The following is a 14,684-nucleotide window of genomic DNA, read 5'->3' on the forward strand; positions in this document are numbered from 1 at the left end:
AGCAGGAAGAAGGCATTGATCGGATTCACAGCCATGGGTGGAGTTTCAAGCCTTCTCATATTCATACAACACAATCTAACGCTCCATAACGGGGCGTCACAGCTTGTGCTAGAGCTGGTTTCTTACTTCAGTGCGTGTTCAGCGTTCAACATGGAGCTTATTTACACGATTGAACTCTTCCCCGCGTGCGTGAGGAACTCTGCCATAGCAATGGCGAGACAGGTGATGTGAAAAATCCATAATTAGCTCGCAACTTTTTGAACCCTGATTTCGTCAATGGTGCTTTTCTCTGCGTTCTTGTGTGTTCCGTTTGTCCACGTCAGCAGGCGTTGGTGCTCGGCGGGGTTTTCAGCCCGGTGATGGTGGCGGCTGGTCGGAGAAACGTGTTCTGGTCGTACGGACTGTTCGGGCTGATCATACTCGTGTCGGGATTGTTCGTGATTGGATTGCCCGAAACAAGAGGAAGTGTTTTATGTGACACTATGGACGAGGAAGAGTACAAGGAGAGGACGCAGAGGAGATACGATGGTGTTCATGATGATGAGGATGATCTTCTTCTTGCTTGATTCTCTCCTGCTTTGTTGGAACTGGAAATACGTTAGAAATTTCATATCCGCTAATGTCGGATCTATTCGTTCGTAGATTTATTTATATATATATATATATTTATTTAAGCATTCATAGTTTTAAAAGTTCGATGTCTAAATATGCATAGTTTATGATGTTTATTAATTATAACTTTTTTAATGGAATATCAATGGATATTTCTTAATTAGCTCAAAGACTATAATAATACTTTGAATTAAACTAACCGATCAATCTATAAAATGCAAAAAAAATTCTAGATCACACTGTCATATTAATTATTGTTTTAGATTAACAATACTTTTCGTAATTTTTTTATTTTTAATTCGTTTTATATTTTTATAATTTATACATTAATGATGACCAAAACAACCATTATTTTATTGCTTTTTATTTGAAGATTGTCTTACATTAATTTTTTTGGGTTCAATTTATTTCTGGTTTAGTCCCGGTTTATTTTGTTTCAAGACTTTATCTAGCTTTTTGGTTTGCAGTTTGATTTAGTCATTTTGGTCTTTTTTTTTTTGTTAAATAGTCATTTTGGTCTTGTATTAAAAAAAAACTTCAATTCTCTTTATCATTCGAATATACAGAAATTTATCCCAATTGTGTTTCTCTCTCTCTCTCTCTCTACTCTATGTCTCTCTCTAATTCAAATAGCAATAAATTGTATGGTTATAGATTTCTGATGATTTTTTTTATATACGATAAATTCAGACAATGTGATCAGACTGAATTTATCTTTCATTTTATTTCGTTTTGTATTTGTCTGGTCGTCGTTTTCTTTGCATCTCGAAATAATTATCAAAAGTTGCTACATGCGATGCGACCTCGAGAAGAAAACGTTAGTATTTGGTTTGTCTTTCGAATAATGTATGTAGTCATGTATTTCAGGGACATCAATGGTATAGTTGTGGACGGATTTACATATAATAAAATAATATGTTGAAAATATTTGTTTTAGAAGAAATATATATATATATATATTAAATGGGCCAAGGAATCCAATGCCGGCCTTGAGGTGGATGAATATATTTCTTAAACTAGGAAAACGCGGGTGGGTTGGTCAACGAAGTAATTGCCAAAATTAAATACTATAATAAACAGCGTAGTGGAGTAATTGTTTTCTTTCATGTCTCCGTTTCAAACTTTCGAAATATGTCTTAAAACAATTCATAATTAAACATTAAATGACAATTCCTACTATATTTAACGGCAACTAACTACTATATTAATAATGGGTTTTTTTATAAATAAAAAAAATTACCCATTGGCATTATTGCCTAATCATATAAATATATTTCTATGTATTGTTACATTACGGTTTAGATTTTTAATATTTAGGATTTGTCATTTTAATGTGCATGCAATACTTATATACACATACATGCATATATACATATATATATATATATATATATATATATGGAAATTAAAGCAATTCATATGTTTACATATGTGTGTAAATGCATCACCTTAAAGTTCGACAACCAAACAAAGCCGTCTTATAACTGCGAGCAATTATCATATCCTTGAAACCACAAATCAGGCAAGGTTTAAAGCCTATATATACACACACACACTATATGATGAATAGAGTGCAACCGCCATTCGTGATTACGATACGATGGATCTAATCGCCAACTTTACCAAAACATCATGGACCAGTTTCAACGTTCAAGTTCTTCTTGTGCTCTCCCTTGTACTAATCGCTTTTCTCCCTGGAAAATTATCGAAAACCCGGAAACACAAACTCCTTCGGCTTCCTCCGGGCCCGCCTACGTGTCCTATCATCGGAAACTTGGCCGGAATGCTTATGAACAGGCCGACTTTCAAATGGATACACCGTGTCATGGACGAGTTACAGACGGAGATAGCATGTTTCCGCTTTGTCGGCGTCCACGTCATCACTATAACATCGTGTGAGATTGTCCGAGAAGCATTCAAGGACAAAGACGAGATTTTTGCCGACAGACCAGAAACCTACCCATCAGAACTGGTAAGTGGCGGTTTCAAGTCAGTTGGTCTGTCTCCTTATGGAGATCAGTGGAAGAAGATGAGAAGAGTGATGGCTTCTGAAGTTATGTCTCGGAACACATTGAACATGTTGCTTCATGCAAGAGACGTCGAAGCCGATAATCTCTTAGCTCACGTTCACAACTTATACGAACGGTCCAATACGGTGAATGTGAGGAACATAGCGAGGACTCATGCTTATGCAGTGACTACGAGAATGTTGTTTGGTCGGAGACCTTACAGGGGAGCGAGAGATGGTGATGATGGAGGGCTAGGGCCGAGGGAGAGAGAGCACATTGAGGCAATATTTGAGATGATGAATTGTATATTCGGGTTTAAGGCATCAGACTACATTCCTTGTCTAAGGGGTTTGGGTTTGGATGGGCAAGAGAAGAACGCAAGAGAGGCTTGTGATATCATTGTTGAGTACAACGATAAGATTGTCGACCAGAGAATGGCGTCACGGAAGGAGAAAGGCGGGAAGGATGTTATCGAAGATTGGCTCGATATTCTCATCACGCAGAATGATACCGAGGGGAAACCGTTATTGACACCCGAAGAAATCAAAGCTCAATGCAGGGTATGGTATTAGGATAACTAGCATAAGAATATATGCGAATAATACTCTTATAATATGAATGGTTAGATCAAGATACAACGTCTACACCTACATATATATAAGTAAAGATCAGCCGATTCCACGTCTTGTTTCGCAGGAAATTTTTATTGCGGCAATGGATAACCAGCCAAACAACGTGGAATGGACGATCGCGGAGATGTTGAACGAACCGGAGATGCTCGAAAAGGCGGTGGAAGAACTCGACAAAGTGGTCGGAAGAGACAGGCTTGTGCAAGAAAGCGACATACCAAACCTCAACTACATAAAAGCATGCTCTAGAGAATCTTTCAGACTTCACCCTGTCGCTCCATTCGTTTTCCCTCATGCGACTATGGAGGACACCACCCTTGCAGGTTACTTCATTCCCAAAGGTAAACTGTGTACACAACTTTCATATTATTTATAATTCAATCTAAAAATTTATTGATACATAAAATTAATATTAATTATATATATATATATATATATATATATATATATATATTTAAACAATTATAAGACTAGTTTCATACCACATGAAGCACAAGCGGTCTGGCGTTGATAAACCTAGATCCGTCCATGCATACATATGACTCAATGGTGATGCATGCATGGTGCTTATTCACATCTCAAAAATCATGGTTTCGATTCACAAAAGTAAATGGATGTACATAAAAATCAACACTAATTAATGATATCATATAAACTAACAGGTAGTCACGTTCTGGTGAGCCGTTTGGGATTGGGCAGAAACCCCAAGATATGGGACGAGCCTCACGTCTTCAAGCCGGAGCGTCACCTCGGATGCAACGAGACCTCGCAGGAAGTGAGCCTTCACGAGCGAGAGATGAGGTTCGTGTCGTTTAGCACAGGACGTCGAGGCTGCGTAGCCGATAGGCTTGGGACATACATGACCGTTATGTTTCTGGCGAGGGTTCTTCCAGGTTTCCGTTGGAACGTCCTTCCACATGGCGGTCGGGTCGCGCTTGTTGACTCGGAGATTTCAGTTGGAACGTCCTTCCACATGGCGGTCGGGTCGCGCTTGTTGACTCGGAGACCAGCTTGTTCATGTCCCAACCTCTGGTTGCGTCCGTTAAGCCCCGGCTAGCTCCACATATGTATCCCACATTTAAGAACTGAGCCAGACGCTCTGCCGTTCGGTTGCTTGTGTCCCAAGAAATTAATCAAAGTACCACCACTCTTATCGGTTTGGCTATATACATACATTCGTACTTTCATATATATAGAGCTGATCAAAGCTCTTGACGATCAAATCCCTAACCTTTACTTCAAAACTGGGTTTAACGAATCAAATGGTGAAATCAAATAGGTGAAAACGACATCGTAAAAATTTCACGTGTGATACCATTTTGAACTTGAGAGAGACTTCCAAATAGAATTGAGAAAGCTTCTCTGGCATCATTTCCATTTCTAAAATGAAGAACACGAGTGTTTACGTACAAAGTGAAAAACGAAAAGAGAGAAGAAACCCTGATTGGATTTGAGTAACGAACCCAAATAAACCCAAATCTGTTGAAGCTCAATGGACAAAACTCAACCAAAACATCAAGCATAAAGCTTGGACGTGTGAAGAAGAAACATTCCATATTTGGCCAAGGTTCCTTATTATCTTGGAGAAAAAAATGAGGCATAAACCACTTGACTCTATTTGTGTCCCAAATCTGACCAAAAGAGACGTTGGGAATCAATGATTCCAATCAAGCAAGATCTTCATTAAGTCTCCTACAAATCTGATCTACATAATTCATTCTTTCCTTAGTTATCACTAGATGTTTCTAATTGATCTATTTTCCTCTTTTTCCTTCTCAATCTAGTCGTTGGCAACTCATCTTCATCTTGTATAAATTCTCATCATATTGTACAGATTTAGTTAAGGGAATACAAGGGACATTGTCCCCCTTTCACCATCTCTTCCTTGTCTCCTTTAATCTAAGTGTTCTCGGTGGTGTTTTGTTCGAGTTCTGCTTTGTCTCTCACATCCCAAACACCCCAAATACCTTAGAAATCTTCATGATATCAGAACACTTAGATTTAGAGTGCCAAAAGTTTTTTTTCCTTCCGCTGCAAACACCACAAAAGTTTTAATCGAAAAGCATATATATTCCCTCTCGGTAAAATTCTAAACCGAAGAGGAGCATGCTTCTTTCAGTTTACTTCTTTATTTGTGAAGCTATTTTTGGGTGAAATCATCACCATTTTTATCCCTCTCGACCTGTAAAGAGGAGAACATCATTTTTAACTCTCTTGGTTTCATCACAAGGTGTTACAGAGAGCAAGTCTAGATGACAATGCAAATTCATTCAATGGATTTACAAATTGCATCCACTTTCAAACAACTAAGGAGGCTCAAAATCCTTCAAGATAAGTGGTTTTCCATGGATGAAAAGGAGAGAAAGGCAGAAGAAGAGGATGCGTGGAAGCAAATCGAAGAACTCCATCCGGATATATCATCGGAAAAGCGTATTCTCTTTATCTTTCTTAGCATGATCGATGGTATACATAATGAATTAATTCTGCATGTTTTATCTTCAAATGGAACAATATCCACGCATCAAGCAAAGCTTAAATGGTGTCAAGAACGTGTGGATTATTTTCACAAAGGTATCCCCGAAACTCGATCGGAGGATGAATTAACTAACCATGCTTTAAATGAGTTTTTGTTTAGTAAAACGGAACAGGTTTCGGATAATTCAAGGGGAATGTATGAATATACGTTTCATTTGGGATCCTCAAAAATACCAAGAAGAAGCTGTTAAAGAAAAATCTGCACAAACGGATGAAGAAGAAGATATACAAACCGAGTGTGAAACCCATGGAGAAGAAGTAGACTCGGATGATGTAAAATCGGGAGAAGGAAGAAATGAGATGAACGTGATAATGGATAACCTCAAGGTGGAGGCAAAGAACCCTGAAAAAGAGGCACCACACTCATTCGATCTCATCCCATATCCGAGCATCCAATTATATCCGAGTTTTCTATTGACATGGAAAAACAACCGAGTTTGTAATCTCTTCTCTTGTCCTATCTCATTTGAGTTTTGTATTTCACATAATATGCTTGGTAGTTTGAGTATTTTTGCACAGGAAATATTTAGGACTCTCATGGAAGATGTGTGGGAGGCGAAAATTAAAACCAAAGACACCAAACAAATCACTCATTCAAGCAACAAAGACGAAAACAAAAATCTGTCTAAAAGAAAGTTTGATTTACCAATGAATTCCAACAACTCTAGGTTTGGTAAGTATGTTAGAACACTTTTCTTGCTTTTATTTGATAATAATCATATGCTCACATCATTATATTTAGTTTTATGTATTAAACGGAGTGCTAAGGCCTCCCATGTGTATTCTAATCAATTGCTTAAGATATTGCAGCAAATAAAAATAAAAATAGGATATTTTGGAAGCTTCATGTTCAAAGAACCGATGTGGAAAGAGCCGAAATGTTTGGATACAACACAACGCAACTACAACGGCATTCGCTCTCCAAGATTAACTTTTTGATATCTCCTCAAACTAATCTTGAGGGAGAATGTTGAAGCTCAATGGACAAAACTCAACCAAAACATCAAGCATAAAGCTTGGACGTGTGAAGAAGAAACATTCCATATTTGGCCAAGGTTCCTTATTGTCTTGGAGAGAAAAATGAGGCATAAACCATTGACTCTATTTGCCCCAAATCTGACCAAAAGAGACGTTGGGAATCAAGGATTTCAATCAAGCAAGATCTTCATTAAGTCTCCTACAAATCTAATCTACATAATTCATTCTTTCCTTAGTTGTCACTAGATGTTTCTAATTGATCTATTTTCCTCTTTTTCCTTCTCAATCTAGCCGTTGGCAGCTCATCTTCATCTTGTATAAATTCTCATCATATTGTACAGATTTAGTTAAGGAAATACAAGGGACATTGTCCCCTTTCACCATCTCTTCCTTGTCTCCTTTAATCTAAGTGTTCTCGGTGGTGTTTTGTTCGAGTTCTACTTTGTCTCTCACATCCCAAACACCCCAAATACCTTAGAAATCTTCAAAATCCATGTTTGAACACGTTAACCTTTTGATATATTCTAATATTGCGTATGTTGGATCACAAGCGCGATTGGCTCAACTTTCTGACACCAGAAGATAACGAGGGAGTTGCAGTTAGTCGATTATGTCAGTTTAAGGAAGTTCATGTATGGGGGTTTGCTACAGTTATGAATCAGTTCTTTGTAAAACTTTCAATTGTTAATTACGTGCAAGTTTGGAAAATTTCTGAATATATGTTTTTCCCAAAACATAACACAATATGTGTTCCTTGCAAATCGACAGAACACACATGTATTTCCGGCTTAAGATCGATTTCAGTCCCAGAATCAAGTGAGAGGAGGTTACAAAGTTTAATATTTATTTTTTGTTGTAATTGTAAATTCCATTGATGAAAAACACTTTACAAAAGAGTAGCGGTTGTTACAAATTCAAAAGCCGAGAGTGAAATGATACGATTAGTCAAAGCCTGTCAAATAATGAGAACCATATTTGCAGTAGTTCTGGAGTAGTAGCCGGACCCGTGCCTAAAGACTTCAACGCCCATAGCTTCCGTTTAGCATACCGTAGGATCTCTTTGCGCAGAACAGTTGACAGATGAGGGCTTCCACCATGCACCCTACATTTCCTCTCATGCCAAGCAAAGTGTATTACTGCCTGAAATAGCAGCATTACCATGAGTTTGATGCATCGATTGGCGTCACAGTCCATAATCAACAAAGATGATTCTCAAATGATCCCAGATTAGTCCAAGAGACATGTGAGGAGGTTAGAAGAAATGTCCATAGGGTAGAAGTGTAGTACAAGTGGTCCATAAATTCCTCCCCACTGTTGCATAGAACGCAATGGGACAGAACATTAAGAGCCCAAGAATTCAAGCGGTCACGAGTGGGGGAGACGATTCCTAGCTGCCAACCAGAACATGAGCGCATGCTTAGACGTGGCACCAGAGAACCAGACAACTTTATACCCAGCGAGAGGAGGAGGCAGTTGATGGAGCTGTTGCCAAGTTGCTTTGGTGGAGATCGAAGGCAAAGTATCGGTGCATGTAGTAGGTGACCAGTAGAAATGATCTGGGGATGCAGCCCGGGTCGACGCAAGAAGGCCCAAGATTTCCATGTGGACTCTCTCAATCTCGGCACCTCTAGCTCGAGGTAGCCTCCAACCTGAGGCAGAAAAGACATTCGATACCAGAGCTAGTCATGGGATGCCTAGAAGGCGAGGGTCTGCTTCACCAAGGGTGTCCATCAACGCCCCCGAGGTAGCCAGGAGTCATACCAAAAACGACAATTTTCACCAAGCCCCACTTTACACCGAAGCATATTCCTAGCCACTGGTCAGAGCTTGAGAATCCGTTTCCATGCCCAGCTTTCCGAGCCACGTGAACTAAGGATCCAAAATGGCTTTCCTTTGAACTGATTTGTCTTCACCCATGTCATCTTGAGGGAACCTGCTTTAGTAAAAAGGTTTCATATTTGCTTGAGGCATAGTACTTTGTTCCATGTTAAAATCCTCTTAACACTACAAAAAAATAAGGATTTAACAACGCAATTTTGTCGTTACAAACAGTCAAATTTCGTTGCAAATTACAGTTTACAACAAAATTGCAACGAAATTATTTTCATTGCAAACACGTCATTGCAAAATAATATAGCGTTTCAATTCGTTGCAATTTGCAACACTTTGCAACGAAATATTCTCGTTACGAATTGCAATGCAATATTTTCGTTACAAAGCGTTGCTAATATTTGCAACGTTTTGTTACGAAAAACAATTTGTTGCTAATTTAGCAACACAATTTCGTTGCTATTTTTGCAAGGCAATTTCGTTGTTATTTTTGCAACGCAATTTCGTTGCTAAAAATAATATAAAAATTAAAAAAAAAATGTTAAAATGATAAATTTTAAAAATTATAAATAAATAATTATAAAAAAGTAATTAATAAATATAAATAATAAATAAAGATAATAAAAATATAGATTTGTGGGATTTTAGATTTTTTTTTAAAGAGTTGTAAATTAAAATTTAAAAGAATAAATAATTAAAAAAAATATTAATTAGTATAAATATAAAATAAAAAATAACGAAATTCGTTTCAATATATACAAAACGTTTGTAACGCAATTTCGTTGCAAACTTGTAACGCAATTGTGTTGCAAATCCAATTAGCAACGAAATTGCGTTGCAAAAGGCGTGAAAACCATAATCAATCGTAGCCATAAATTTATTTTAAATTTGCAACGCAATTTCGTTGCAAATTAGCAAAGAAAATGCATTGTAAATTTCTATATTTACTTTTTCGGCGGTCAAATCATATTAATTATTAAATGATAATTTTTGCAATGAAATTATTGCATTGCAAAACGTTGTAAAAGCAAAATTCGTTACTAATCGTTGCTGATTTGTAATCAAATAATTTTGCAACGAAAGATTTCGTTGCAAATTAGCAATGAAATTATTGCATTGCAAAGTGTTATTAATTGCAAAAATAATTTTTTGCAACGATTTTGCAACGCTTTAGCAACGAAAAATTTCGTCGCGAATTTGCAATGATTCGTTACTAATTGTCTGTTTTTTTGGTGTAAAGCCTAATCCCTCATGAGAAAGGTTTAATATTTTTACCAAATCATTACTATTTTATAAATTTACATAATTAAGATTTTTTATACAAGGGGTTGATATCTAGTGTAACATCCCGAGACCGCTACGGAATGACAGATGGAGAGAACCTTGCAACCATCCATTTTCAGCAAAAGAGATCTGGCAAATATTCCGAGACACCGACAAAGTATTGCCTTGCACCAAGAGGTTTGATTCAAACATGGGGTGAACGACTACCGATTTAACTCTAACTGTACTAGGAAGAGTGTGAGGTCGTGACCCATTTTTCCGCACCCGAGTTGCGTCACGTATACATAATGTACAATAAAAATACAAATCAAACAAAATTTCCGAAAGTCGTTTTATTTACGAAATTCGACAATCGAAAATACATAATGTACACTGCATACGTTTGTACATATCAGATTTGGCCAAAATGTAAGTCTAGAAACCGATACTAAATACATTTGGAAACCATTGTTTGCATAAAAACATCGTCATAGAAATATGCTTATAGAAAAACACGGGGAAATAAAATCATGAACAAGAGGAAACCCAAAGTGTAACGATCTCACGACAATCTCATATAAAGTCAATACAAAGTCTAAACTAATTGAGACCAAACTTCGACTTTGGTTAACCCAACGGATATTCGTTGATATTCCGAATATTTTTTCAACTGTTCTGTTTAACAGATATCCATTGAAATATTCATCCCAACTGATTTGGCGTTGAAATGTCTGTTGAATAATTTCAAACGGGTTTCCAACGATTTTCCGTTGAAATTGCGATTGAAAATTTTCATTTGCTAGTTCCGTTGATTGGTATAGTTTTGGTTAGGTTCGCTCCAGAGACGGTTTAGTTCTTTATTCAATCGATTTGGGTTAGTCTCTGGTTTAGTAAGATTTGATGTGGTTTCTCTATATCTGGTTTAATTTGATATATGTTCGGTTTATTCCAATTTCTAATTTTATTTTATTTCCGTGTTTATTTTCTGTTCGTTTTGGATCAATTATTTGTTTCTAATCCGATTTAATCCATTTCTTGCCTGAAATTCAATATTTCTCTAATCGTTTCATCAATTATTTTTTTTTGTCATGGATTATTTTCCTCTTTTATATCGGCGATTTATCAAAATAATCGTCGATTTCACTGTTCCATGGTTTCACATTTCGAGTCGTTGTGTCTTTCCGGTTGTAGGTTTTGGTTTTCTAGGTTTTCAAATTTTGAATTTGTATTTTAATTTCAATTTAACCCTTTATTATTTTGTGTATAAACATGTACGATGTTTTCACATTAATTTCTCTTGTCTCACGTCTCGCATCTCATTTTATCGTTTTTATCTCGCCTAATCTCGTCATAACATTCACCCTCTTATGAGTCTCTTAAATATACACGCATACAAATATATTCAGGTAAATATGTATTTTTTTTACCTTTAATATCTGAGTATTTTGGTATTTTGTCAAATAGAAAAAAAAATGTTACCAAAATGGAAGAAGAACAAATCTATTAATCAGTTCAAATACATAGAAATATCAAGTATCGTGTTTGCAGGTGTAATTAGTCGGGTCATTTTGTCTCTGCAACAAAAAGAAAATAGTCTTGATATTTATCTCATCTATTAAATAGAGAAAATTCAAAAAAAAACCCACTAAATTTTATAATTTTGACAAAAAAAAAACATTGAATTCTTGTTTTTGTCAAATAAACATTAAACTTTTTAAATGAGTTTAAAAACACTAAACTTTTTAAATGGTCCAAAAAAAAACATAAACTTTTATGTGATTGTCAAAAAAATACTAAACTTTTTAAATGATTCAAAAAAATACATGAAATATATACAATTGTAAAAAAAACCAACGACAATAATTTGACATGTTTACATTTCTTTATGTCACGTATCAGTTCATTTGTTTATTTTGATAATCGTAAAAGAATTAAGTATTTTTTATGATAAATTTAAAAGGTTTAATATTTATTTGATAAAATCAAAAGTTTAGTGTTTTTTAATCAAAATTGAAAAGTTTTAGTGTTTTGTTTTTTATTTTCTCTATTAATTAAATATCATGCTCATAATATATAACATGTTTTATTAACGAGAAAACCTATGAGAGATAAAGTCTTTATAGTTATGGGATCAGCTTAAAGTTCAACAACCCAAGGAAAGCGACTTAGCCGAGCCATTTTGTCTATGTAACAAATAGAAAATTGTATTGATATATAACACGTTTTATTAACGAGGAAACCGAGAGATAAAGTCTTTTTAGTTACGGCGTCACCTTAAAGTTTTTTTTTTTTTTTAATACATTGGAATCCCTGTGACTACCTACCCTTACAAACGGAGACGAACTGGTCACCACCTGCGCCTAACGGTCCCCCAGACCTGGCCACCAGGCGCGCCTAACGCTCGGATCGTAGTTGGGCCTAGGCGCTGCAGGTCAAACTCCAAGCCCACGTGCACGAGCCTGCGACACACACGTGGGAGGTAAATCAGCCCGTTATAACAGACTGGCAGGCGAGCAGCTCAGAGGAATGGAGACGGTAGGATTCGAAAACCCAACCTCATGGAGTTGCCCCCATGCTCCCAACCAACTGAGCTGGCCCCGAAGGGCGCGTCACCTTAAAGTTATAAAAGACTTGTTATAATTGCCTGGAAACCAGATACGCATTAGTGCAATCGTTATTCGCGATTAGGACACGAACGATGGATCTAATCACCGGCCTTACTAAAACATCATTGCACTGTTTCAATGTTCAAGTTCTTGTGCTCTCCCTTCTACTGATCGTCTTTCTCGCCGGAAAATTATCGCAAACACGAAAAAACAAACTCTGTCAGCTTCCTCCGGGGCCTCCGACGTGGCCTATCATCGGAAACTTGGCCGGAATGCTCATGAACATGCCGACTTTCAAGTGGATCCACCGCGTCATGGGAGAGATGCATACGGAAATAGCATGTTTCCGCTTTCTGGGCGTCCACGTCATCACTATAACATCGTGTGAGATTGTCCGAGAAGCACTCAAGGACAAAGACGAGGCTTTTTCCCACAGACCAGAAACCTACCCATCAGAACTGATAAGTGGTGGTTTCAAGTCAACTGGTTTGTCTCCATATGGAGATCAGTGGAAGAAGATGAGAAGAGTAATGGCTTCTGAAGTCATGTCTATGGAAACATTGAACATGTTGCTTCATGTGAGAAACGTCGAAGCCGATAATCTCTTGGCTCACGTTCACAACTTATCCGTACGGTCCAATACGGTGAACGTGAGGGACATAGCGAGGACTTATGCCTATGCGGTGACTACGAGAATGTTGTTTGGTCGGAGACCTTACAGGGAAGTGAGAGAAGATGATGATGGAGGGTTAGGGCCGAGAGAGAGACAGCACGTTGAGGCGATATTCGAGATGATGAATTGTGTATTCGGCTTTAGGGCATCGGACTACATTCCTTGTCTAAGGGGTTTGGGTTTGGATGGGCAAGAGAAGAAAGCAAGAGAGGCTTGTGATATCAGTGTTGAGTACAACGATAAGATTGTCGATCAGAGAATGGCGTTATGGAAGGAGAAAGGCGGGAAGGATGTTATGGAAGATTGGCTCGATATTCTCATCACGCTGAACAATACCGAGGGGAAACCGTTATTGACACCCGAGGAAATCAAAGCTCAATGCAGGGTATGGTAATATATATATATATATCTAGCATAAGATATATGTGAATGATATTCCTATATGAATAGGTAGATCAATATATCTATGCGTACATATAAGTAAAGATTACTATAACTATCAGCCGATTCCACGTAATTTTTAGTAGGAAATTTTCCTTGCGGCGATGGATAACCAACCAAACAACGTGGAATGGACAATCGCGGAGATGTTGAACCAACCGGAGACGCTCGAAAAGGCGGTGGGCGAACTCGACAAAGTGGTCGGAAGAGACAGGCTTGTGGAAGAAAGCGACATACCAAACCTCAACTACATAAAAGCATGCGCTAGAGAATCTTTCAGACTTCACCCTGTCGCTCCATTCGTTTTCCCTCATGCGACCACAGAGGACACCACCCTTGCAGGTTACTTCATTCCCAAAGGTAAGTCGAGTACACGTTTTTTTATAGTGTTACATGAAGATGGAATAATCTTTGTTCAAACCTCTCTCAAACCCTCAAAAAAAAAAATGTAAATCTATTCCACATCCAACGACGGGACATTATAAAAAATATCATTATTTTAGTACATACATTTATTTTCTACATAATTTTTGTGTGACCAATATGTCTATCATGACATATTTTAAGGTCACACTTGTTATACCATTAAAATTTTATGGTGATCACACCATTTAAATTTATATGGTAGTCCAATTGGCCATGGAAAAACATGGTAATAAAAGGTATAGTACGAAATTCATATAGCAAAACAATGGTAGTTTCGATATAATTTCCATCAGGACTAGCTCTAATAGCACGTGAAGCATGCATGGTTCTCATTTACATCCCAGAAGTCTTGTATTCGTGGCTTAGGAATTCTTTAAGTTGTAGTAGTCTAATTTCTTTACGAGGTAGTCTAGTCAAAGAAAGTAATGGATTTAGTCTTTGCCCCAAAAAAAAAAAAAAAAAAAAAAAAGGGACGTGTGGGATTGGGCAGAACCCCCAAGGTATGGGACGAGCCTCACGTCTTCAAGCCGGAGCGCCACCTCGGATGCGACGGGATCTCGCGGGAGGTGAGCCTTCACGAGCGAGAGATGAGGTTCGTGTCGTTTAGCACAGGACGTCGAGGCTGCGTAGGCGACAGGCTTGGAACATACATGACCGTTATGTCTTTGGCGAGGCTTCTCCA

General features: G+C 37.4%; 3 protein-coding genes across 3 annotated transcripts in view; all 3 read left to right on the plus strand.

The window, feature by feature from the left end:
* LOC104808144 (organic cation/carnitine transporter 2) overlaps positions 1-634 on the plus strand; it is a 2,504-nt gene extending 1,870 nt beyond the window's left edge. Inside the window, exons 3-4 of the mRNA XM_019201946.1 lie at positions 6-222; positions 327-634. Coding sequence (XP_019057491.1) covers positions 6-222; positions 327-566 — 457 coding nt within the window. The 3' untranslated portion in view covers positions 567-634. The remainder of the gene's footprint in view (positions 1-5; positions 223-326) is intronic.
* Positions 635-2,195: 1,561 nt separating this feature from the next.
* Positions 2,196-4,397, plus strand: LOC104808358 (dihomomethionine N-hydroxylase-like). Its single transcript, XM_019201936.1, has 4 exons — positions 2,196-3,181; positions 3,318-3,591; positions 3,913-4,143; positions 4,200-4,397. The coding sequence occupies exons 1-4, from the start codon at positions 2,213-2,215 to the stop codon at positions 4,337-4,339; spliced, it is 1,614 nt and encodes a 537-aa protein (XP_019057481.1). The 5' UTR covers positions 2,196-2,212; the 3' UTR covers positions 4,340-4,397.
* An 8,157-nt stretch (positions 4,398-12,554) lies between these two features.
* Positions 12,555-14,379, plus strand: LOC104808359 (dihomomethionine N-hydroxylase-like). Its single transcript, XM_010534033.1, has 3 exons — positions 12,555-13,520; positions 13,663-13,936; positions 14,369-14,379. Exons 1-3 carry the CDS (start codon positions 12,555-12,557, stop codon positions 14,377-14,379), a joined length of 1,251 nt encoding a protein of 416 aa, XP_010532335.1.
* The last annotated feature ends 305 nt before the right edge of the window (positions 14,380-14,684 follow it).

Source organism: Tarenaya hassleriana, unplaced genomic scaffold (genome assembly GCF_000463585.1).
Source record: "Tarenaya hassleriana unplaced genomic scaffold, ASM46358v1 Cleome14, whole genome shotgun sequence".
Taxonomy (NCBI): Eukaryota; Viridiplantae; Streptophyta; class Magnoliopsida; order Brassicales; family Cleomaceae; genus Tarenaya; species Tarenaya hassleriana.

Excerpts from the sequence above, each read along its gene's own strand:
- LOC104808359 (XM_010534033.1), top strand. The coding sequence starts at position 12,555 with ATGGATCTAATCACCGGCCTTACTAAAACATCATTGCACTGTTTCAAT. Across the intron at positions 13,521-13,662 it reads AAATCAAAGCTCAATGCAGG|GAAATTTTCCTTGCGGCGAT; the intron begins GTATGGTAATAT and ends AATTTTTAGTAG.
- LOC104808358 (XM_019201936.1), top strand. The coding sequence starts at position 2,213 with ATGGATCTAATCGCCAACTTTACCAAAACATCATGGACCAGTTTCAAC. Across the intron at positions 3,182-3,317 it reads AAATCAAAGCTCAATGCAGG|GAAATTTTTATTGCGGCAAT; the intron begins GTATGGTATTAG and ends CTTGTTTCGCAG. Across the intron at positions 3,592-3,912 it reads AGGTTACTTCATTCCCAAAG|GTAGTCACGTTCTGGTGAGC; the intron begins GTAAACTGTGTA and ends ATAAACTAACAG.